The sequence below is a fragment of the Dromiciops gliroides genome, chromosome 2 (assembly GCF_019393635.1).
Source record: "Dromiciops gliroides isolate mDroGli1 chromosome 2, mDroGli1.pri, whole genome shotgun sequence".
NCBI lineage: Eukaryota > Metazoa > Chordata > Mammalia > Microbiotheria > Microbiotheriidae > Dromiciops > Dromiciops gliroides.
In genome coordinates, this window is record NC_057862.1 from 78,502,871 (window position 1) to 78,527,932 (window position 25,062).

The window sequence follows — 25,062 nt, forward strand, 5'->3', positions numbered from 1 at the left end:
GGAAACTTTAATTAAGAAGGTTTTCTTAGGGGCAGCTAGGTGGCGCAGTAGATAAAGCACTGGCCTTGGGCTCAGGAATACCTGAGTTCAAATCCAGCCTCAGACACTTGACACTTACTAACTGTGTGAACCTGAGCAAGTCACTTAACCCTCATTGCCCCCCTCCCAAAAAGAAGGTTTTCTTAAATGAGTAGTGCAAAGAAATAGAAGGAAACAAAAGAATGGGAAAAACAAGACAACTCTTCAGAAAAATTGGTTCTTTGCTGTATTCTTGCCACTTCTTCTTAATCTCTTCTACTCTGGTAAGTCCCTACCATATTTGTCTTTTATCATGCCCATTTTTGCATGAAACATTCCCTTGGTCTCCAATTTTCCTAATTGTTTACTGTTATTTGGTTTTTAAAAATCATTAGAGGTTGGGGCAGCTAGGTGGCGCAGTGGATAGAGCACCAGCCCTGGAGTTAGGAGTACCTGAGTTCAAATTCGGCCTCAGACACTTAACACTTACTAGCTGTGTGACCCTGGGCAAGTCACTTTTCCCCAGTTGCCTTATTTAAAAAAAAATCATTAGAGGTGGCAGCTAGGTGGCACAGTGGATAAAGCACTGACCCTGGATTCAGGAGGATCTGAGTTCAAATCCAGCCTCAGACACTTGACACTTACTAGCCTGGGCAAGTCACTTAACCCTCATTGCCCCCCACACACACACACACAAAGTCATTTGAACAAAATTCAGCCCTTAAAGGCATTTCTAAAAAGAAAAAAAGGTGTCTGTCTCCACAGAAAGGAGCTTGAAAGAGTACTCAAGCATAATCCCAAGCTCCAAGTTCTGAATCTAGAAATTACAAACTATGTGGCCTTTAGCAAATTATTTGGTGTCTTTGTGCCTCAGTTTTTCTGATATAAGAAATGGGAAGGTGGGGGCCTGGGATTTTAAGGTCCCTTTCAGAACTAACATGATTTGGTCCTGTGAAGGCAACTCTTCTTCACTTTTCTGCAGAGAATCTGTTGGCAACTTTCCATCTAGCTTCTATTTCTTAATGCTTTTTTTACTTCATTTCTAATGAGTCAATATGAAAGTGGTTCAGTTCCCCACAGTCTTTGGTGTTAGTTCACTGGTCACTGGACAGAAGCTGCTTCTTGAGCGCCAACAGCTAAATGAATAGTTGTTGCCTATCTAAGAAACAGGATTTTTAGTATTCTTTATCCCCTTTTAAATAATTTATTGACATATTCTATTTTTAGACAACCTCTCAACGACTCTTACCCCCATCCCTATCTCCCATAGTACCTTTCATTACAAAAAAAAAGAAACTGTTTAAATAAACATTCAGGTAGAGTAATTTCTACTGACAGAGCATGTAACATACTGCATCTGTGGTTTAACATTTCTTAACAGAGAAGGAAGTGAATTTTTTTTTGTTTTTTTTTTGTTTTTTTTTTTTGTTTTTTTGCGGGGCAATGGGGGTTAAGTGACTTGCCCAGGGTCACACAGCTAGTAAGTGTCTGAGGCTGGATTTGAACTCAGGTACTCCTGAATCCAGGGGCGGTGCTTTATCCACTGCGACACCTAGCTGCCCCCTAGGAAGTGAATTTTAACATCAGCTAAGAACCTTTCCCTATACTTTAATCAGAAAACAGAAACCATTTACCATGATTCTTTTTCTACATGTTAAAACCACTTCACATCATTCCCTATTTTCTCTTTCTTTCCTCCATCCTCTGATCATGAGGTAACCCTCTTCTTGAAAGGTACAGTACCTCTATATGTATTTCTTTTTGTTTGTTTGTTTTTGTTTTTGTTTGGTTTTTGAAGGGCAATGAGGGTTAACTGGTTTGCCCAGGGTCACATAGATAGTAATTGTCAAGTGTCTGAGGCCGGATTTGAACTCAGGTCCTCCTGAATCCAGAGCCAGTGCTTTATCCACTGTGCCACCTAGCTGCCCCCTCTATATGTATTCTTGATCCCATTTCCTCCCATGTTTTCTAGCAGATTGTCCCCACAATCACTTCCTCTCTGTCTGTCTCTGTGATTTTTAACCTCTCCTTATCCACTGATTCGTTACCTACTGTTTGCAAGTACTCCAAGTTCCTCTGATCCTGAAAAATACAAACCCTCACTAGACCCTACCAATTCCTCAAATTATCATCCTGTATGTTAACTCTCCTAGAAAGCTAAACTCCTGGGAGGGAAGCTTTTTGCATTCTATTTGCCTCTATTTCCCCTCCTCTCACTAGTCACTCAGTCAACAAGCATTTATAGTAAAATTCACAACTGTCCCTGCCTTCAAGAAGCCGTTGAGGGGCAGCTAGATGGCGCAGTGGATAGAGCACCGGCCCTGGAGTCAGGAGGACCTGAGTTTAATTCCGGCCTCAGACACTTAGCACTTACTAGCTGTGTGACCCTGGGCAAGTCACTTAACCCCAATTGCCTTACTAAAAAAAAAAAAAAAAAAAAAAGAAGAAGAAGAAGAAGAAGAAGAAGAAGAAGAAGAAGAAGAAGCAGTTGAAACAGCTCTCTCAAAGTGGCCAGGATCTCAACTGTTAAATGTGATGGTATTTTCTCAGTCTTTACCCTCCCTGTTATATCAGAAGCCTTTGACCCTATTGGCTACCCTCTCCTCGTAGATATTCCCTCTCCTTTCTGAATTTGTGTAGTGTTGCTCTCTTCTGGTTTTCTTTCTACCCATGTGACGGCTCTTTCCCATCCTTCTGTGCTGATTCCTCAACCCTATTATGCCCCCTAATTAAGGGTATACCCCAAGGCTCTGTCCTGATCCCTCTTCTCTTTTCTCTCCATATTCTCACATTTGGTGACCTCATCAACTCTCATGAGCTTTTTCATCCCCATCCCCATCCCCATCTTCAGCATCAGCAGCAACAGCATCATTATAATACAATTCCTAGATCTTTGTACCCAGCCCTAGTCTCCCTCTTGAGCTCTAGTCAAAGAACTCCAAGCACCTACTCAACATTTGAAACTGGGTTGTCCTGTAGGCATCTCCAACTCAACCTGTCCAAAGCAGAACTTATTATCTTTTGCCCAAATTCTCCCCTTCTCAAATTTCCCTAATTCGTTCAACAACATCACCATGATTTTAGTAACACAGGGTCAAAATTTTGGCATTATCCCTTAATCTTTTTACTCCCCAAACTTGGAGCTTTGATGATCTGATTTGCAGTTTCCTCAGTTGCCTACTATGTCCAGACCAGACTCCAGCCATGCTTCATTTTACTCCCTGGCCAATTTCTCAATAGTTGCCTTGTCATCACATATGCCATTTACCTCCCCCACTCTTGCTTTTCAGTTCTGCAACCATAATCACATCTGCTCTTCCATTGCTCTTGGACAGGAGGTAATCTACTCCCCTCTGGCTCCATTTGCCATATCTTAACTCTCCAAACTGAAATAACCCCTCCCTAGATACCATTCCGCTATATACTTTGTCTCCCTGATTTGAATAAAAGCTTTTGGTAGTCAGGGATCATCTTCACTTTTGAATTTGTATCCTCAGAACTTAGCATAGTGTTTGGCACATAGTCAGTGCTTTAATAAATGCTTTTTTTTTGCATTCACTCATCCTCAACTCTTCACCCTCCCTTGCCCCAAATCTTGCCATTTCTATCTCTATAACACTTATTACATCCTTTCCCTTCCCGCAGATGACACAGATAACCTCCATCTAGCTTAAGCTCTCATCACTTCTGTCCTCGACAATTGTAATAGCCACCCAGATTAATGTCCCTGTCTCAGTCTCTACATCCTCCAACCTTTCTTCCACACTCCTACCTAAGTACTGTTCCTAAAACACATGACAAATCATCCCCCTCTTTATTAAACCTTAGGGTCACAAATAAACTTCTTTATTTTACCTTCAAAGACCTTGACAGTCTGGTCTTAACCTACCTTCCCAGTATTATGTTACATTTACTCTCCTTTCCTCACTCCACAGTCCAGGTAACTGACCTTTACTTTTTTTTTTTTTTTTGGTGAGGCAATGAGGGTTAAGTGACTTGCCCAGGGTCACACAGCTAGTAAGTGTTAAGTGTCTGAGGCCGGATTCGAACTCAGGTACTCCTGACTCCAGGGCCGGTGCTCTATCCACTGCGCCATCTAGCTGCCCCCCTTTACATTTTTTTAATTTTAATCTTGAACTTTTAACTTACGGGCTAAAACAAACATTTCCATAACATAGTATAATACAAAATTATGATTGCACGTGACACTGCCAATCCACTACGTACAACTTGCTATTTCTTCTAAATATGCTCCCTACACATGACTCTTTCATCTTTTATCTCTGGGCCTTTTCACCTGCTTTCTTCTGGTTCTCTTTTCCCCCTTTATATCATTTCATACAGATATTCCCACATCCTTCTGTATGGGCTCTGCAACAGCAGGCAGACGGTCAGATTTGGCCCATGTGCCATAGTCTGCAGACCCCTGCTCTATCTAGATAGCCATTTTCCCTCTCAACATTGACCTGAATGGAGTGAACAGAGGACAGTATATTGTAATCTGTGGTTTCCATGCCCAAGTATAACAGATAATCTACCAATAGCCATAGAAGTTAGCTAAAAGTTGCTTTGCTGGTACTTTGTTATTCAATCATTTTCAGTTGTGTCCAACTCTTCATGGACCCTATTTGAAGTTTTCTTGGCAAAGATACTGGAGTGGTTTGTCATTTCCTTCTCCAGATCATTTTACAGATGAGGAAATTGAGGCAAACAAGGTGAAGTGACTTGCCCAGAGTCACACGGATTTGAAGTCAGGAAGAGTTCACTCTATGCACTGTACCACCTAGCTGCTCATTGCTAGTACTTAGCCAATACATAAATATATGTATATGATTTTATGTATATTTTATGTAATATATGTATAAATGTATATGATTTTAAATGTATGCCATAAAATAGGAGTTCCTAGGATCATAGGTTGAGAGCTGGAAGTTTAGCCCTTGGAAATCATCGAGTCCAACCCGTCATTTTACAGATGAGGAAACAAGGGTCTGTGGAGATTAAGTGACTTGCCCAAGCTTACCCAGGCAGTAAATGTCAGCAGGCGGAGTTGAACTCAAATCTCATGACTCCAGAGCCAGGACTCTTTCCACTGGACTACGCTGTCCCTCCCACACAAAAAGTATTGGCTCTATAGAGGAAAATTGTCCTTTTCTATCCCTGACCACTTCCCCTTTCAGCCAAGTCTCTCCAGCTCCCAACTCTTTAAAGTTTATAAAACACCTTCTTCCCAACCAACTTGTATTATTATCATCTCCATTTTACACATAAGGAAACTTAAACAACCAATGTCAGAGATAGTCCTCAAACCCAGGTCTCTTGGTCCTCCATGCTCTTTTCTTTTCTTTTGAGGCAATTGGGGTTAAGTGACTTGCCCAGGGTCACAGCTAGTAGGTGTCAAATGTCCAAGGCTGAATTTGAACTCAGGTCCTCCTGATTCCAGGGCTGGTGCTCTATCCACTGTACTACCTAGCTGCCCCCTCCATGCTCTTTTCAGAACTCCTCACAGCCTCTTGGCTCAGAAAATGTTGTGGAGGGAGAGGTCTTTGCAATGGAAATACAGTGCTCTATCATATTATTGGTCTATCATTCAAAAGGGTCACAGGATCCATTCCTGCTCTATTCCTCTCTGGCCAAATTACATCTGTAGCATTGTGTTCAGCCCAGGCCACAACATTTTGGGAGAGAGATGGATAATCTGAAAGTTTCCAGAAGGGTGGTGAGAAGACTTGAGTCCATACCATATAAACATCAGATGAAGAAAATGGGAACAGTTAACCTGGAGGAGAAGAGAATACTTAGTCAGACATGAGAACTGTCTGCAGTTATTTGAAGGGTCGTCACATGAAAGTGGGATTAGACCTGTTCTTGGCCCCAGAAGATGGAACTGGGAGCAATGGATAGAGCCTTCAGAAGTACATTTAGTCTTGATATAAAGAAAATTTTCATGATAATTGGAGCTATCCAAAAGTTGAATGGGCTACCTTAGTGAGGTTGTATGAAGTAGTAGGTTCCCCTTCACTAGAGGGTTTTGAGCAAAAGTTGGATGGCCTTTGGGGATACACAGAATTAGCCCAATTCCCAGAACCACAATTAGGAGATCTAAAAGTTGGAGCAGGTTCAGTTGGGGTACACAGTAGAGCTGGATGTGGTCTATGTACAATTCTCCTGGTACTACAATGCCAGAGCTTCACTGTAGATGTGTTCCTAGCTGGAACCAGGGAAGTGCTGCCTAGCTCCCTACTTGTCCCTGGGTTGCCCACAAGTTGCACTATTGTTGTTGTTGTTGTTGTTCAGTCATTTTAGTTGTGTCCTATCCTTTGTTACCCTGTTTGGGGTTTTCTTAGCAAAGACAATGGAGTAGTTTGCCATTTCTTTCTCCAGCTCATTTTACAGATAAGAAAACCAAGGCAAACAGGGTGAATTCACTTGCCCAGGGTCATACAGCTAGTAAGTGTCTGAGGCTGGATTTGAACTCAAGGAGATGAGTGTTTTTGACTCCAAGCCCTGGGACTCTGTGCACTATGGCACTTCCTAGCAGTCCCCAACAACAACCATATCCCTTCAAGCATTTGTAGACAGCTATCAACTGAAAAATACAGTGAGATTATCATTGGTCTTCTTTCTGGATACTATTGCTAATAACACAAGCCAGCAATATATCATGGGTTTAGTTGTTCTTGATAATGATTATAATGTCATTTTGCAGCTGAGTTAGCTATCTGAAATGATTTTTCTTTTGCTTGCTGCTTTTGTCATAATGTGTTTTCCCTCTTTAACTTGGTTTTTGTACTCTTGTACATATTTATATGCCTTAACATTGTCCCAGGGAGTCTTTACACTTAAGAACTTCATTCTGTATTCTTCCTCTTTCCCCTTCCGTTTGGGCGAAGTCCTGGATACAATGTCTTTTTGGAGCCACGCACCTTCTTTCTCCTTTTTTGGCCAAGAGGCACTGAAAGTCATTTTGTTTAGGTATCTGTGTCTCCTCTTCACTGCCTTTCTGTTGCTTGAGCTCTATCTCATAAGATTGCGGCTTTAGAGCGGGCAAGGACTTGCCTGTCCAACCTTCCCATCCAACCCCTTCATTTTGCAGATGAGGTAAATGACACCCAGAAGTGTTAAGTGACTTTATAATCTCTTAAAGTATTTTTTTTACTTTTCTAAGCCTCAATTTCTTCAACAGTAAAATCAGTTCATTGGATTAAATGGTTTCTTTCAGTTCTAAATTCTGTAATCCTAAAGTCCTTCTTTTGTAATGAAGCCATTTCCATTTTATGATTAAAAGTCTTATTTCATTTAACCTTCTTCTTTATGTAACTTGCTTGGTTTCCTTCTTAGATCCCCAGTCTTTATCCTCTGGTGTATCATCTTTTTAAATAATAATAATTGATATTTATAATTATAATAATTCTTACTAATAAATACTTTGAAGTTCACTCTGTTATAATGTTTGACCCTAAATAGATCATGATTGCTGTCGTCTGCTGCCCCCTGGGTCATTCTCCCTCCTTCCACACAAAGTTCAGCACCAGGTTCACTGTCTTCCTCTCCTCTCCAGCTCCTTCCCTTATCCTAAGAGACTTCAGCATTCATTCTGAGGCTCCTTCAAACACTGTGACCTTCCATCTCCTCAATTTCCTCAAATCCCATGATCTACTCTCTGTTCCACTTCAGCCACACACAGGGGTGGTCAAACCCAGGATCTCACCATCACTCGTAAATGCTCCCCTCCCTTGATCAAAAACTCTGATAGCCTCACCTCCTAAGAGTCCACTTCTCCCTATGCTCATCAGCAATTGTCCTGTCCTAAAATAATGTTCCCTCTCATCATTACCTCTAATATTTCTATTCCTCAGTATATTCTTAGGCCACTGTTCTTGTTGTGACTCTACTTCTTTATGGTTAAACAGCTGAACTCTACACTACAGTCTAGAATCCCTTGTTGCCTCATCATATCCTATACTCATCCCTTGCTCGACCCCTACTCTGTAATACTCCCACCATCCACCTTCCCTGCTCCTACTCACATGTTGCTAAACAGAGCTGGAGGAAGGCACACAATCACGCTAAATGGTGCGCTGCACATTTATGTTATTTAAGTTTCACTGGGCCCTCATTTCAATAGGGAAACCCCTTTATTACTCCCTAATTGATTCCCTATCTCACACCTAACAGAAGCTATTACAAACTTTTCTAGTCTCAAGAAGCCAACACTTCTCCCCTTCTCACCCTCCCAGCGGAGGATTTTGACTCTTACTTTAATGACAAAAATTGGGACCATTCCCAGTGTGCTCCCTATTAATCTTCCTTTATTCATCTCAAAAATGTTTGACATCATCTTTCAATCTCTCCTCTCTTTCTAGTCTCTGATAATGAGGTAGACTTTCTCTTTGCCAAGTTCAATCTCTCTACATGTCCCCCTAATTGTATCCACTCCTATCTTCCCCAACAAATCTCAATCTAGATCATCTCCCACTCTAATCTTTAACTTCTCTCTTTCTTTTTTTTGTGGGGCAATGGGGGTTAAGTGACTTGCCCAGGGTCACACAGCTAGTAAGTGTCAAGTGTCTGAGGCCAAATTTGAACTCAGGTACTCCTGAATCCAGGGCTGGTGCTTTATCCACTGTACCACCTAGCTACCCCCAACTTCTCCCTTTCTACTGAGTACTTCCCTATGGCCTTCAAAGATCTCAAAGTCTCACCCAACCTTAAGAATGAAAATCTTCACTAGATCCTAACTTCCTCTCAAGTTATCATCTTATATCTCATCTCTTTTTCTCAAACTCTTAGAAAGAGCTCTCTACACTCGTTAGTTTTCCCTTTTCTTCTCTCACTAGCTTATCATCTATCTGCAATCTTTCTTTAGACCAAAGCTTCTTCAACTGTGGGTCATGACCCCATATGAAGTTATATAACTGAATGTGGGGGTTGTGAAAAAATTGGCAGTAAATGTTTGATTTGTATACCTCTTTTATATACCTAAATACCAGGGGTCACATAGAAATTTCTCAGATGAAAATGGATTGCAAGTGGAAAAAGTTTAAGAAGCCCTTCCTTCTTTAGACTTCATACTGAACTGAAACTTCTCTTTCCAAAGATACCAATGCACTCACTTGCTCTCTCTCTTTCTCTCTCTTTTCTCCCTCTTTTTCTCTCTGTCTCTCTGTCTCTGTCTCTCTGACTCTCTTTTCTCTCTCTCTTTCTCTGTCTCTCTATCTCTCTGTCTCTCTCCCCCTTTCTCTTATCTCTTCTCTGTGTCTCTATCTGTCTCTGTCTCTCTATGTTACTTTCTCTCTCTCTGTATTTTAGACTAGCTCTTACCTAGGTTGGAAGTACAGCAACCACTCACATGTCTGACACCACTATTATATGGCAATAAGTTCCAACTTGCTCCATTTCAAACCTGAGCTGATTCTCCCCCTCCTTATTCAGCCTGGTGAGTCTTAGGATTCATGGGGGCTAACCATTTTGATGGCAGACAAGTACGGACACTTAATTGGCTTAGTTCTCTGCAGCTCAGAACCCTCAAGCTCAAGCAATCCACCAGCCTCAGCCTCCCAGGTGGCAGGGATTATGGGTATCATCACCACACCCAGTCCCACCATTTCTTAATTGTCAAATCTGTTGGACATTCCTCAGTCCTCACCCTTCTTGATCTCTCTGTAGCATTTGATACTACTGACCATCACTGCCTCTTGGATGTTCTGTCTTTTCTTCTCTTGGCTTTTGCAACATGACTTTTTCCTGTCTCTTCTCCTATCTACCTGACCACTCTTTCTCAGTCTCCTTTGCTGACTCATCATCCATATCGTGCCTCCCTAATGGTAGGCTCAAAGCTCTATTTTTTAGAATTTCTTCTCTCTTGTCGACAGCATCAACATGGGTTTCGTTATCATCCCTATGCAGATAACTGACATCTACCTATCTAATTCTGGTATTTCTGAGTTTCAGTCCCCAGTTAACAACCAACTATTGGACATTGTAACTAGTTGTTCTGGAAACATCTCACATTCAATATACCCCAAACAGAACTCATCATCTTTACTCCACCTAAACCCACCCCTCTTCCCTACTTCTGTTGAAAGCGCCACCATTCTTCCAGTCTCCAAAGTTCATAATATTGATGTTATCCTCAACTTCTCACTCTTCCTATTCATACAATAAATTGCCAAAGTTTGCTATTTCTATCTCCATGTCTCTCCACCTGTCTGTCTAGTCACAAAATCACATCACCACTTTACTTCCTCTCACCCTCATTCCCTGTTACTTAGATTTCTGCAATGGCCTCCAAACCAGTATATCTGTCTCAGTTCTCTCCAGATTCCAAGCTATCCTCCACTCAACTGATATTCTTTAAGCACATTTCTGATCATGTTACTATGCTATTTTTTTTAATTTTGTTTTGTTTTGTTTTTGGTGGGGCAATGAGGGTAAAGTGACTTGCCCAGAGTCACACAGCTAGTAAGTGTCAAGTGTCTGAGGCTGGATTTGAACTCAGGTCCTCCCAAATCCAGGGCCAGTACTTTATCCACTGTGCCACCTAGCTGCCCCCATGTTACTATACTATTCGATAAACTCCAATAGCTCTCAATTGCCACTGGGATCAAATACAAATCCCTATGATTGGCTTTTAAAGACCTTCACAAATTGGTCCCAAACTATCTCTCCAGGCTTATTATAACTAATGCATTCTACCATCTAGCCACAATGGCTTTCTCTCTGTTCCTCAAACGAGGTGCTCTAACTCTAGTCAATCAGTCAGTTAACAAACATTTCATCAGTGCCACCATGTACCACCTTTGCACTGACCAAACCCCATGCCTGGAATGCATTCTCTCCAGTGCTTTATCTTATAGAATGTCTCTTCCTTCAGAATCTGAATCAGCTTCTATAGGAAGCCGTTCCTCATTCTCAACTCCTACCACCACAACCACCACCTCTAGTGCCCTCCCTCCCAAACTACTATTTATTTTATATTTATTTTTACATACTTAACATAGGTACATTTTGTCTCTATTGATAAATTGTAATGTCTTTGAAAGTGCACATTATTTAATTATTTACATTGGTATTACCAGTGTTCAGCACAGTTCTTGGGCACATGGTAGACTCTTAGTAAATACTTGTTGATTGATTGATTGTTTTAAAGTCTGCAAAGTGCTTTACATGTATATCAATTTTTTTAACCTAGCATTCATATAGCACTTTAATGTGCGCAAACCCTTGGCAAATCCGATTCTGTTTTATCCTCACTACAACCCTGGGAGTTAGGAGTTGTTATTATCTCCATTTTGCAGATGACAAACTGAGACATAGAAGCCAAATGACTTCCACAGGGTCACACAATGGTAGGTGTCTGAGGTCACTTTTTTTAAGGTCACATTTGAACTCCAGAACTCTTGAGGGCAGGTCCAGTGCTCTACCTGTTGTGGCACCTAGCTGCTGCCTGCACATTATCTCACATGAGCCTCATAACAGCTCTGTGGAATACCTACTAGGAGTATCAGTATCTTTACAGATGAGGAAACACAAGGAAACCAGGGCTTAACTGAGGTTAAATGATTTGCCAATATTGATATAGTTCCTGACTCTAAGAGGCAGGTCTTCCTGACTCCAGCTCCAGGAAGGAATCCACATCATGATGATTTTCCACAATTCCCTTTCCATTTCTAAAGCTCCCTTTTTACTAGAGAATTCCTTTCCCACCAGAGGGTTGGCATGGGAAGACAATTTTAATCTTTCTTCCCCAGTATTTTTTTTGGCCTCACTATCACTGGGACACAAAATTAAGCTATTACAACAACAGTTCCAGATTGGTCCTGACTAATCGTGCTTTCTCCAGTGGCAGATACGTAAGTACATTACAAAGTGGTTTGACATAAAGTGTTCTTTTTTCCCCATAGGAACACTGTCATAACTATCAGTTGTGCTCCTGCCCTGAGCTCAGCATCAAATCAGCCAGTTAATTAACAATATGCCAGGCACTGGGCTAAGTGGTGTGGACACAAATAAAAAGCAAATACAGCTCCAGCCTCCAAGAAGCTTACATACAGAAGTCAGAATATACAAGATAAATAGAGAGTAGAGAAATAGTAATCTTAAAGAGGACAGCACCAGAGGAAACCAGGAAAGGCCTCTCGAAGGAGAAGATCTAGAGTCTCTCACAATTCTGTAGAAAGTCTCTAACCTAATACAAAGAACCTAAAGCAGAGGTTCCTCTTGTGGCTTTTGCTTGTGTTAACCACATGCAAAGGACTAGAGGGATAGGTGTCACATTCTTTCAAGACACAACCTTTCTGAACCTTAACCTATTGTTTTAGGTTCGATTGTCACTGACTCCTTCCACAGTTAGGGTGACTCAAAAAAGACCTAATCCTTTTTAAAAAAGAATAGGGTTAAATATCCTTTCCCCAAAATAACATATTGACTGCCCCAGACTGGAAATTTATCTAGGACTCTTAAGGATCTGTTGTAGTCAAATCAAAAAGCTTTTATTAAATCCTTCCCCTGTGCTGTGCATTGTGGGAAATGCTGGGGATACAAAGAAAGGCAAAAAACAACCAACCAAAAATCTTCAGGTTCTGCCTTCGAGGAATATTCTAATGAAGGAAACAAGATTTAACAACTAGGTAGAAATAAGATACATAAAGAAGATAAAAGGCACACTGTAAGGGGAAGGCATTAGCAACTGGTTGGTTGGTTGTTATCCTTCAAGTCTCAAAGAAAACCAAAACGACATCACTTAGTCAAGTTACAGTGTGTCCGACTGTGGCTGATCAGACCAATATGAACTTGGAATCCACTACCATAGGATGGGCACAAATAGTTGATGTGAACATTTGCAGTGGATTCTCTAAATTTGTGTATCTCACATTTCTTTTCAGCTCCTTCAATTCTGCTCTGTTCATAGAGCATAGCATCTTTTCTGAGGAGGGAACGCCATGCTGGGTGGTCCTATGCTAAAGTCTCCCATGTCACATAATCAATTCCAAAGTTCCTCAGAGAGACCTTGAGAGTGTCCTTGTATCACTTTTCACCACCATGTGAGCACTTGCCTTGCGAGTTGTTTTTTTAGGCACGCATACACTTGATATTCAAACAATGTGACCAATTCATCAGAGTTGTGCTCTATGCAGTAGAGTTTAAATGATTGGCAGTTTAGTTTGAGAAAGGACTTCGGTATCTGGTGCCTTATCCTATCAGGTGATCATCAGTATCTTCCTAAGACAATTCAAATGGAAGAGATTTGGTCTCCTGGCATGATGCTGGTACACTGTTGAGATTTCACAGACATACAACAATGAAGTCATCACAACAGCTCTGTAGACCTTCAGTTTGGTAGTCAGTCTAATACCTCTTCTCTCCCACACTTTCCTTCAGAACCTCCAGAAACACCGAGATAGATCTGGCAATGTATGTGTCAACCTCATTAACAGTGTGCACATCCCTAGAAAGTACACTGACAAGGTAAGTGAACTTATCCACAGCATTCAATATTTCTCCATTTGCTGTAACTAATGGTTTTACATATAGATAATATGGGTGCTGGCTGGTGTCTTCTTGGTCTTAATTTTTAAGACAAAATTAGCACAAGCAGCAGAAAATCAATCCATACTTTGTTGTATCTCAACTTCAAAGGCTGCATTGAGTGCACAATCATCTGCAAACAAAAAATCATGTACCAACTTTCCCTCCACTTTAGTCTTGGCTTGTAGCCTTTTCAAGTTGAATAATTTACCATCAGTTTGATAGCTGACCTTAATGGCATTTGTCCTCATTGGAGGTGTCTGACAACATTGTTGAAAACATCATGGACACAAGCACACAAGCACACAAGCTTGTTTCATTCCAGGGGTGACCAGGAAAGTGCAAGGGCATTGTCCATTATCCAGAACCTGGGCAAGATGCTGTCATAAAATTGACAAACAATACTGACGAACTTCTCTGGGCAATCAACTTTTGACATAATTTTCCAAAAGTCCTCACAATAGCAATATTGTTTGATGAAGAACAGTGATGACTTAGCTATTCTCAGAAATACAATGATCCAAGACTAATCCAAAGGACTAATGATAAAGCATACTATTCACCTCCAAAAAAAGAACTGATACTGATTGAACACAGACTGAAGCATGCTATTTTCACTTTCTTTCATTTTTTCTTTTATTCAATTTTCTTATACAAAATGACTAATATGGTAATGTTTTTACATAATTGTACATGTATAACCTATATCTACTTACCACTTCAAGGAAGGGGAAGTGGAGGAGGGAAGGAGAGGTAGAATTTGGAACTCAAAACTTTAAGTAAAAATGTTAATTTTTTTTTAAGTCCTCACAACTGACAGCATCAAAAGCCTTGGTCATGGCCATGAACATTGTGTACAAACATCTATTCTGCTCCTGGCATTTCTCCTGGAGTTGTTGAGCAGCAAATACCATACTGCGAATACCTTGACCATTTCCACACTGGTAGATGAGCATCTTCCAGGTGAAGGATGTCATATTAAGGAGGACTCTGGCAAGAATCTTGCCAGCAATGACTAAGAGAGAGACTCCCCTGTGAATGAAACAGCACAATTTATTTCCTTTTATCTTTATAGGGATGGACAGTGTAGACATCCTTGAACTCCTGGGGGAAAATATCCTCTTGCCATATAACCAGGAAAATTTCAGTCAGCTTTTATATAAGCAGTAAATCCCCACCTTGTAAATCTCAGCTATAATAGAATCAGCACCAGGGACTTTGCCAAAGGAGAGGAGCCTAATGGTATTTAAAACTTCTTCTTCAGTTGGAAATTTGGCTAGAGAGGGATTGACTCCAACCTGAGGTATATGGTCAATAGATTCAGCATTGATTAATGATGGTTTGTTGAGAACACTATGGAAGTGTTCAGCCTATCTCTCCAAGATCATGCCCTTATCAGTAATCAAAGTGGCTCCATCAGCACTCAGTAGGTGAGATACACCATATATCTTTGGCCCATAAATAGCCTTCAGGGCATCATAAAAGTGCTTTGGATTGTTACTATCAGTGTAAAATGGAATTTTATCTGCCTTCTTATTGAGTCAAGGATGCTGCATCTTTCTAAACTTAGATTGTAATTTACTTTCTGTTTTTGTTTGTTTGTTTGTTTTTTTGGTGAGGCAACTAGGGTCAAGTGACTTGCACAGGGTCACACAGCTAGCAAGTGTAAAGTGTCTGAGGCTGGACCCAAACTCAGATCCTCCTGAATCCAGGGCTGGTGCTCTATCCACTGCACCACCTAGCTGCCCCTGTAATTTACTTTTGATGGAGTTAAATGCTGCCTTCTTAGAGCAGATGAACTATTCTGCTGGTTAACTCTGTGGAGTTCTAATTTTTTGTTTAGCAGTTTACAAATTTCCTCATCATTTTTGTCAAACTAGTTTTGATGTTTGCAAGTGTTCTGATCCATATGAGTAAATGCAGTGTTGTACACCAAATCTCTGAAAGCTGACCACTCCTTTTCTGCTCCACTGTTGCCAACCATGTGTTGGCTCAATTTTTCCTCCAAGTTAGCAACAGAATGTTCCCACTTAGAAAAGCACTCTAACCTGTTGACATTAAGTTCTCTGATAGTCATCTTGCCTTGGGGCCACCACTTTTATTGAATGTGAATATTTTGATCAGTCCAGCACTCTGCACCACACAGTACCTTTGCCACTTTCACATCCTCTCTGTCTCTTCTCCTTACAATGACATAGTCTATTAAATGTCAGTGTTTGCTGCAAGGGTGCATTCATGAAGTTTCTTTGCATTTAGGTTTATGAAAGACAGTGTTGGTGATGAGAAGTTGATGAGATCCACAAGTCTTCAGTACAAAGTTACCATTGCTGTTGCTGTTTCTGTTTCCAACTACATTCCTCCAAGGACTCCCTGCCACGTCTGGTAGTCTGTGCCTATTCTAGCACTAAAGTCACCCAGAATTACAAGCTTGTCCTGTTTTGACACATTGATGATGAGGGTCTCCATGTCTTCATAAAATTTTTGTATGACCTCATCAGGATGTGTCATGGTGGGAACATATCCACTGATGATGGTGGCATGGTGTTTTACTGCAAGTGGCAATCATATTGTCATGAGCCTGTCATTCACTCCTTAGGCATACAAGCTTGTTTACTATATTAGTTTTGATTGTAAAACCTATGACAGCTTCATGATGCTCCCCTTCACTGCCACTACTCCAGAAAAACATGGATCCACCTCCAATTTAGGTAAGCTGGCCTTCATTTGCCAGCTTTGTTTCACTCAGGGCTGCTATTTGGATGCAGTACCTGATGAGTTTTCTTGCAACAAAAGCTGTTGTCTTTGTCTACTGGATTTTGTCTTGTCTATAAGAGTACACACATTCCATTGCAGAAGTTTTTGTACAACTACAGGTTAGGATCCCCACCTGCCAAGGTAAACAAACAGACCAGGGTTAGGTGAGCCGATGATTTTTAGGGCACCCTTTCTAGACCCTTCTTCATACTGGGAGGTGAGCAATGTGGTCCTTAAATGGCTTCTCAGACACAGAGGGAGCTACTGAATCCCACTGCTGCTTCCAGTGAGAAGACAAACCTATAGCCTGGGCTGCCTGTGTGCAAGGTTATGACCACTGCTCCCAGTGTCTCTGCACCTGCTACTTCATCACTTGACTGTCACCACAGAATTTTGAGATAGGTAAAATGGTAAAATGGTATTGGTGATGTCTTTTAATTCATGCATAAACTGGATTTAAGTGAGGCAGAGTTGCATGAAGTTGTCAGTCTCACTCTGTCTTCCAGAGTTATCACAGTCCAGTGGCAGGATAGTCAAGATGAATGGTGATAGCTCAAGATTCAGTGGATGACCTTGGCATTTTTTATCTCAAACCAAGCTCTAAGCACTCCACAGCTCCTGCTTCAGCTGCTTTCATGGCTATTAGATCAGATTGTTCTCGTCCACCCATTCCACCAGGGTGTCTTTACATAGTTGATGTAGATGCCCCCTAACTCACTGATGGGTTTGAGACCCCTCAACCTGGTTTAGCCCATCTATTGAAATGGTTTCCCAGAGTGTGGCCATTGCACATGCTACAGCTTCTTGGAGTCATAAATGAGAGTTAGATGGATCAGGTAGACACAAAAGGTGAAAAGCAGTCCTAAAAAGAGCTCAGCAACCCTCACAACAGAGGTACTAGTCTTCCTAGAACATACTCTACATCCCAGCAGCTAGAGCGACTAGGAAAGACTACCTGGAGTAGGTAGAAATTGAACTGAGCTTTGAAAGAAAAGTCAAGGGAACTCAAAGACAAGGGAATAGAGTACTCCAGGTGTGAGCTAGCCTGAGAGTTAGGAAGGCCTGAATTCAAGTCCTACTCTGTCACATACTGGTTCTGTGACCCTGGCCTAGTCGCTCCATGCTCTCAATGACACAAACAATTCTCTAAGACTATAAATGGCAGCATAAGTATGTTGATTTGCATTTCTAGAGGGACTTCATTAAGGGTATTCTATACCAATGAAATTCTGGGGTTTTGGACAAACAAATTAATTTGAATAATGATTGTTGGTCAATAACTTGATCCCAACATTAAACACGATGAGAATGTTTTATACTGCCTTTTTATGATTGTAAAACTTTAATGATTCTAAAGACGTTCCCTCAGAAACATCAGCCCCATATTTTTAATACCAGTATTCTACTGGTGTTGTTATATGGCATCAAGATGTGGAACACAATAATCTTCTTAAAAATTGAATAAGAGTTTCACTATTAGGGCAATGGAGAGGTGTATGGTGGGTATGAGAGATTCATCATAATGATATGGTAGAGTTGGGGGGGTAGATTTTGTACCCTACCTACAGCTAGTTGATTTAATCATAAAAATAAGGGGCAGATAATATCAGTAACTAAATGGGGTTTTTTCCACTACAAAGTATGAAAAAATTATCTGATTGAATTGGAAAGGGTGGTTGGCTATTGGCTGGAAAAAGGTTAGCCACTCCCCTGTCAACCTTTAACAAGCTCAGCTTGACAACCCAGGGAACAATTCTAGAGTTCAAGATATTTGAGACAAGAAACTGCTTTGTGGAGTGTGAAATGAGCAGAACTAGAACAATTTATACAATGATAACAATGCTATAAAGACCAGCAGCTTTCAAAAATTAAGAACTCTAATCAACTTAATGACCAACCATGATTCCAGAGGACTGATGATGAATCATGTTACTCAGTTCTTGACAGAGAGGTCAGCATGGAGATTGAGCTCAGCTACACATATTTGTTACAAGGGTTTTGTTTTTCTTTCTTTTTCAAGGAGAGGAAGCCAATTTGATGATTAAAAAAATAAATTTTATTTTAAAAAATCCAGCACCTTCTCTAGAAAGGGTATCAATAGTAGTACTGGAGGAAGGCTGCCTAATTAGTGTCTACCAGTTGGACACTATTCTCATTTCTAAGCATTCCTTATAACCTCTCCTGGGAAACATGAGTCAGAGCAACAACAGGCTCCTCTTTAACAACATATCATATTTTCCATTATTTTGTAATGATCTTTTCAAAGAATTGAAAACAATTACATTAAAAGAAATACATACATGGGCAATCTCTAATCTCCTGTATGGATACAGAAATTTTTTTTAAATTCCTCTCTCTTTTGCACAAATGTTCCCTATAACGTATAGGATACTGTATAAGATGTTTGCGGTTTGCCAAATAGACAATCTTGAATGTTTTTGTTTCTGTTCTGTCTTTTGGCAGAAAGATATGAAGATGGGTTGGTTTTTTTTAAATGGTGTGATAATGAGGTTATACTGTTCCTGATGTGAAGCAGAAATTCCAATTCCTAAGAGCCTAAGTGATATTAAGTAGCTATGCTTAAAGAACAGAAAGGCAGCAAAAATAATTTCCCCTGCCTTATTTTAATCATCTTTTCCCCTCTCTCCCTTTCTCTACCCCCAAGAAACTGAAACAATAGATTTTAAAAGTAGAAATGCTAATTTTGCAAGAGTTCTTAACAAGTCTCTTTTATTAAGCTTAATTCTCATGCTTCTCCTTATTAACCAAGGATGGGTTTAAGCTATTATAAAGATATGGTGATGTACTTAAAACATCTTTATGAAATGGGGGGAAGGGAGAAGGTTGCTCTTTACTTTTCACAAATCCTATTTTCCAGAAAACATTACTACTAACATTAATACTACTACAGCTTTCCCCTCAACTAGATACTCAATTTCTAGCCTCAATAGATATCTTGATTGTACATAATTGTTTGCATAGTGTCTCTCCCATTAGACTATGAGCTCTTTGAGAACAGGGATAGTTTTTTGTCTTTCTTTGTATCTATAAAGCTTAGCACAGTGCCTTACATGTAATAGGCATTTAATAAAGACAACTTAAATTGGGACTGGCCACACTCACCTTTAAGTCTCTCGATCTACCACTTGACTCACTACATACTTAATTTTGTACTCCAGATATCTAGAGTGATCTAGTCTATATGGTGATCATTTATTTTTCATTAATATATTTGCAATATCTTTCTCACTGGGTAATTAGCTAGAAACCCAAACTCACAGTCTGGATCATTAAATATTCATTATCTAATGAACAAGAGAAACCTCTTTTCCTAATAGTAGTTACCTGTATTTTTCTACATTGAAATAAATAGAAAACTTACTAAATGGTTACAATTTATTAGTTAATAAAATTAAGAATAAAGATGTAGAACTCTTACAATAGTTTGTGATCAAAATCACAGCTGTCGTCACTTCAAATCATTTCCAACTGACTTTTCTTCACTTATGAAAAATATGCCTTAATGGAATCCAGTTTTTCTCCAGTTAATAAGTAAAATCTCACCTCAAAATTCTCTTCATAAGATAAAGCTGAAAATAGCTCCCTCAGGAAAGGGATCATATCCATCTCCTTTCTCTTGAAGACAGTAGCTCCACAACCACAGGAGGAAAAAAATTATTTATCTTCACTCAAGCTATCACTCTGGAGAGTCTGGTTACCAAGTAGATTTTCATAGATGCTCAATGGATCTTCTCCCCTATTCCATAGAGAAAGCTATTTTACACTCAACCCTTTTCTCAGCTGTCATTTCCAAACTGCCAACAGAAGCTTCATCTCATTATTCTATTTGAGCTGTTTCCATGTTATAACCCTAAAAAGACAGTAATGGTCTCCATGGCCTCTGTAAGAAAGCCATTTCAAGCATGGATTACACTAAGAAAATGTTAGAAACACAGCTTTAGGGCAGGATAGGAGAAAGGAGGTGAGGCTTCTGCGCACAACATAGCTAATTCTTTTCCTACCTTCCTGGTGGTCTTACTCCTTTGGCTTTTTATAGACATTATGTGATAACAACCAATCCTTATGTAATATACTTCTGTGGAGTATAGTTTCATTTCATCTAAGGTTTTTACTCCATCCAAGTTGATTAAGAACTTTTCATAGTAGTCTAATGACCTGAATTGATTGGCTCATTCAATAAAAATGACTGGGCCATGTTAACACATAGTTTATGCCAGTGATTGATGAATTTACTCATGGAAGCCATCTCACCTAACAAAGGTAATTACTTTAAGTGTGAAGGTGTAATTGAGGTAACTGATTAATTTTTTTTTTTTTGGCAAGGCAATGGGGATTAAGTGACTTGCCCAGGGTCACAAAGCTAGTGAGTGTCAAGTGTCTGAGATCGCATTTGAATTCAGGTCCTCCTGACTCCAGAGCTAGTGCTTTACCCACTGCTCCACGTGGCTGCCCCAGAAAGGAAACCTAATGTTTTAAAATGAGATTTCCTTATTGGCCATTTGAAAAGACACTATTAAGAGAAGGTAGCCATTGAAGAAAAGGAAATGTGAAAGATGAAATGGATAAATGTGAGAATGTAGCAGATTCACAGGAAAAGGGCAATGAGAAAGGAATAAGAGGAAAAGAAGAGGGACAACTAAACAGTGGGATTACTGCATAAATCTGTGGGAATAAGATGAAAGAGCACAATGAGAAAACAGTTTTATGTGGCAACAAAAAAGATATGTGAATGAACAACAGTGGAAAGTAATGCAATAAAATAGAAAAATAGAAATATTTTGGCAAAAGCTGTCAAAAACTAAATATTAGACAATAAGGAAGATGTCAATTATAGTGTGTAATAATCACTGTACTGTTCTGGCACAAATATTTTGAGGTATGTACTATGCTATTTTATATTGGAAGGCTATGATTTGGGGGATGACTTTTTGGCTTGACATTATGTTGTAAACATTGTTGGAATGAAAGATTCGTTCAAGTTCCAAACTTTCTTAACTCACAAGTATTTCTGTACAACTATACAAGAATTTGGCATCTACCATAGAATAAGGAAACACTCAAAGGATCTGTGATTTCCTTGACACTGATTGGGAACTCCCTGCAAACTAATTCCCCCTACCAATGCAATTCACAGTGAACACATCATAACCCAGCTAGAACTTAGTAAATAAAATATAGGGTGCTGCCCACAGCATACAGAAGTTAAATAGATTTTGAGACTCCTCTATATGTCTGTGTCAAAAATTGTAAATTTATAACATTGCCCTATTCAAATGTTCCAGTTTTGTGATAGTTGAGACAGAAAACCAGTAGTCTTGAAACCCAATTTTCTTGTGGCTTAAGAATCTGATGTAGCACCTCGCACAGTGGTAGGCATGTGGTAAGCCTAATAAATATCTATGAATGGTTAGATGCCATAGAAAATGTTATAATTACCTTCACCATCAGCATTAATTAGCATGTAAAATTCTTGTCAGAAGACTGGTTTCTAAACCAAAAAACCTAAGTAGGAATTCTTTTTTTCTTAGGGGTAGGGGGAAGGTGGAAAGGAGAAAAAATGCTTGATAATTAAAAAAAACAAAGATGAATGGGCTGAACTGGATTTCAATAAGGTCTGCTTTAGCAGTTTAGAAACCACAATTAACTCTTACACATACAACTACCCTGTCATTTAAGACAGATTCCTTCAGTACAAAGCCAAGGCAGGGTGAACATGGATTTACTGCAGGGCACTGAAATTTTTAGGGTATACAATCACTTTTGGACTTTTTTGGCAGCATAGAAACAAATGTGCTTAGCATCTAATTAGCAAGAACGATTGGTTAAATTGAGAAGCTACCTCCTTTCCTCTTTACTCCTATCTTCCTCACTCTAAAATTTCCCTGCTCCCCAACATAACTTCCCCAAGCAGCAATCTTGTGACAACTCATTGTGTTGCCCTATTCCACCATACTCTCTTAACTGAATTTTTTTAAAAGGCATAATATTACCCTGGCTCTAATGTGGGCATGTCCAGACAACCTTCTTTATAAAAGGTATGGTTCACACAACTTGCCCAGAGTGCCAAAATTGCTAGTTACAGCTTTGCCTTAGCATTAGTGATGAGTGTTGTGTTATGATACTGTGGACAACTCCATACATGCTCTTCAATGCTACATATAATTCTTTGTTTTTATGATGATCTGTGTAGTCCAATGTCACTTCCACTTTGATTCCTACAACATTCTTGAAATGCATCTTGTCAATATGCCCTGATAGATCTCTTGAGTGCTGACATTGAATGCCTGCTTTTCAAGTCAGGATAATAAACATTTATTTAGCATTCACCATGTGCCAGGCTCTGTGCTACCTGCTTTTCAATCCTGTTTTGGTAATTATTTTCCAAAAAAAGTCCTGTTTACGTTGTTTTACCTGAAGGCAATGTCTTCAATAACCTTCTATGAATTGCTAACTAGAGGTCCCTAAACTGAGAATTCCAGAAATATTGTGGAGCTTTTCATTCTCTCACTGAAACTCCAGGATGCTTTGGAAACACTTAAAAAAAAATTGTCAGGGCAGCTAGGTGGCACAGTGAATAGAGCACTGGCCCTGGATTCAGGAGGACCTGAGTTCAAATTTGGCCTCAGACACTTAACACTTACTAGCTGTGTGACTCTGGGCAAGTCACTTAACCCCAATTGCCTCACAAAAAAAAAAGTTGGACTTACCAGGTGATAATTAACTTAGTATTAGATATTTTGTATTGTTTTAATAACATATGTTCCTGGTCATCTGAATCAGCAATATTTATCAAATGGAGTTGACTATTTAAATAATATGCTTGTGATTTTTCCCTCTTATTTTGTAGGGAGAATATGGTGGTGATGATCGTGAGCTAAGGTTCCACTGAGAAGGATAGCGGTAAAATAGATTAAGACAAGGTAAGACCTGGAAGGTTTATTTTTATTCAATTTCCAAATCCTACTATATATGGTACTTTCCCCACATTGTTTCCACATGACTACCATGAGGATAAGCTTTCTGGCTGTTGAATAGGGTACTGATAATAGTGATATAACACTTCTCTTACAGTGAAGCTTGGAAATTTTGGAAATACAGAAACCATATGTCTGATTGCAAAGTTATAGTCTACTAGGTAATTTAGCAAATTGATCTCATCTGTCCATTCCTGTGGAATGTAGTAAGCTCCATGCGAGTAGACTTGGCTTCATTCTTTGCATTTGTATCCTGTGTCAAACACACTACCTGGTACTCAATAGGTGCTTAATAAAAATTTATTGATTGATTTCTCATTTTTTAAAAAGTGGGATTTTCCATTCGTTTTTCTTACAGATATTTGACCATCAATTTTTGTTCATCCATCCATCCATCCACCCACCCAACCACTCATCCATCCATCCACCCACCCAATCACCCAACCACCCATCCACCCGCCTACTCATCCATCCACCCAACCTTCCTCTGGCGGTGGCATAAGTTTAAGTCTCTGAATGACTGGCTCATGCGGGTCCCTTTCTCCTCCTCCTGCGCGCCAGGGGGCGCGGCAGCCTCTTAATAGCAGATATTCCCAGGCATCCCGGTCAACGCCGGAGTCTCACGGACTGGCCGCACAGGCCCATCTAGCGGAAAGGCTGCGGAGTTGCACCGGCACTCCTCAGAGAACTCAGGCGCCTCCAATGTTGTCAAATCTCGGTCGCGGCCTGGCAACCAACGCGATTTCTACTGGTCAGAGCTCTGTCATTAATTCCAAATCGCGAATGAGTGAGTGTCTACGGGATGAGGTCACACGTACTACGTCCTCCGCCCTCCTCAAATCCCGCCCCCCGCCAATGCCCTAGCAACGCGCCTGGTGACAGCGGTGCCTTCAGTTCCCGCTCCTACTGAGGAGTGGGCGGCCGCAGCGGCCTCATGACCCCGGCGCTCCTCAAGCTGCTGGTGCTCTCCTGGCTTCTAGTGGCAGGGGGAGCCAGGGCCCAGATCCAACCCTCGCCCACCGGGGAAGCGCCCACCTCGGCAGGAATGGAGGCCCCGGGAGGGACTCCCGGCGCCACGCCGCCGGGGGCGGACCTCCAGGAGGTGTCCCCGTTGCAGCGTCTGACAACTGTGACCCCGGAGCCCTTGTCCGATGAAGAGCAGCTGGAGCCCGTGGTGAGGACTGCCTGGGATACGAGCCTAACCGCGCGCTATTTCTTTTCTTTGTACCAACTTGCCACAGTCTGTATGTGTGACTTGACGCCGAAATCCTGCGATCTGAACTGCTGCTGCGACAAGGATTGCAACATGCCGAAGCTCAGCATTTTCTTCTCCTTCTGCCTGCCCGAGAGCTACCAGTGAGCATCCGCCCCACCCCCACCCCGGGCCCACCACCGGGTCACTAACAGCCTCGGCCCCAGCCCCCATTTAAGTTCTCTTCCCTCACCATCAGCTCCCTTATCCCATTCCTCCAGGGGTCTGAGTATGAGAGCAGGGACGGCCTTTTACTTTTCTTTGTATGCCCAGCTTCTCGCCTGACTCTTGGGTTATAGTGAGTACTAAACTCTCGGGTCAACTACTTGTAACTAAAGGGTTAACTCACCAATGGGATCTTGATTGCTGGTACTTTAATGACTTAGCTAAATACCCAGGACCAGTGTGACTTGGAATTGAGAGGATCACCCATCTCCGCCTTGAGCATCAGTCTTCCCATCTTTAAAATGCCTCGTTTAAAGATGTTTCTGGAGTAGATGGCTTCAGGTCTGT

At 40.7% G+C, this 25,062-nt stretch overlaps 1 protein-coding gene across 1 annotated transcript in view; it reads left to right on the plus strand.

Annotated features, from left to right (window-relative positions):
- Positions 1-24,151: 24,151 nt before the first annotated feature.
- The window catches only part of TCTN3 (tectonic family member 3), a 31,992-nt gene continuing 31,081 nt past the window's right edge, over positions 24,152-25,062 (plus strand). The window contains 1 exon segment of the mRNA XM_043987734.1: positions 24,152-24,653. Coding sequence (XP_043843669.1) covers positions 24,232-24,653 — 422 coding nt within the window. The 5' untranslated portion in view covers positions 24,152-24,231.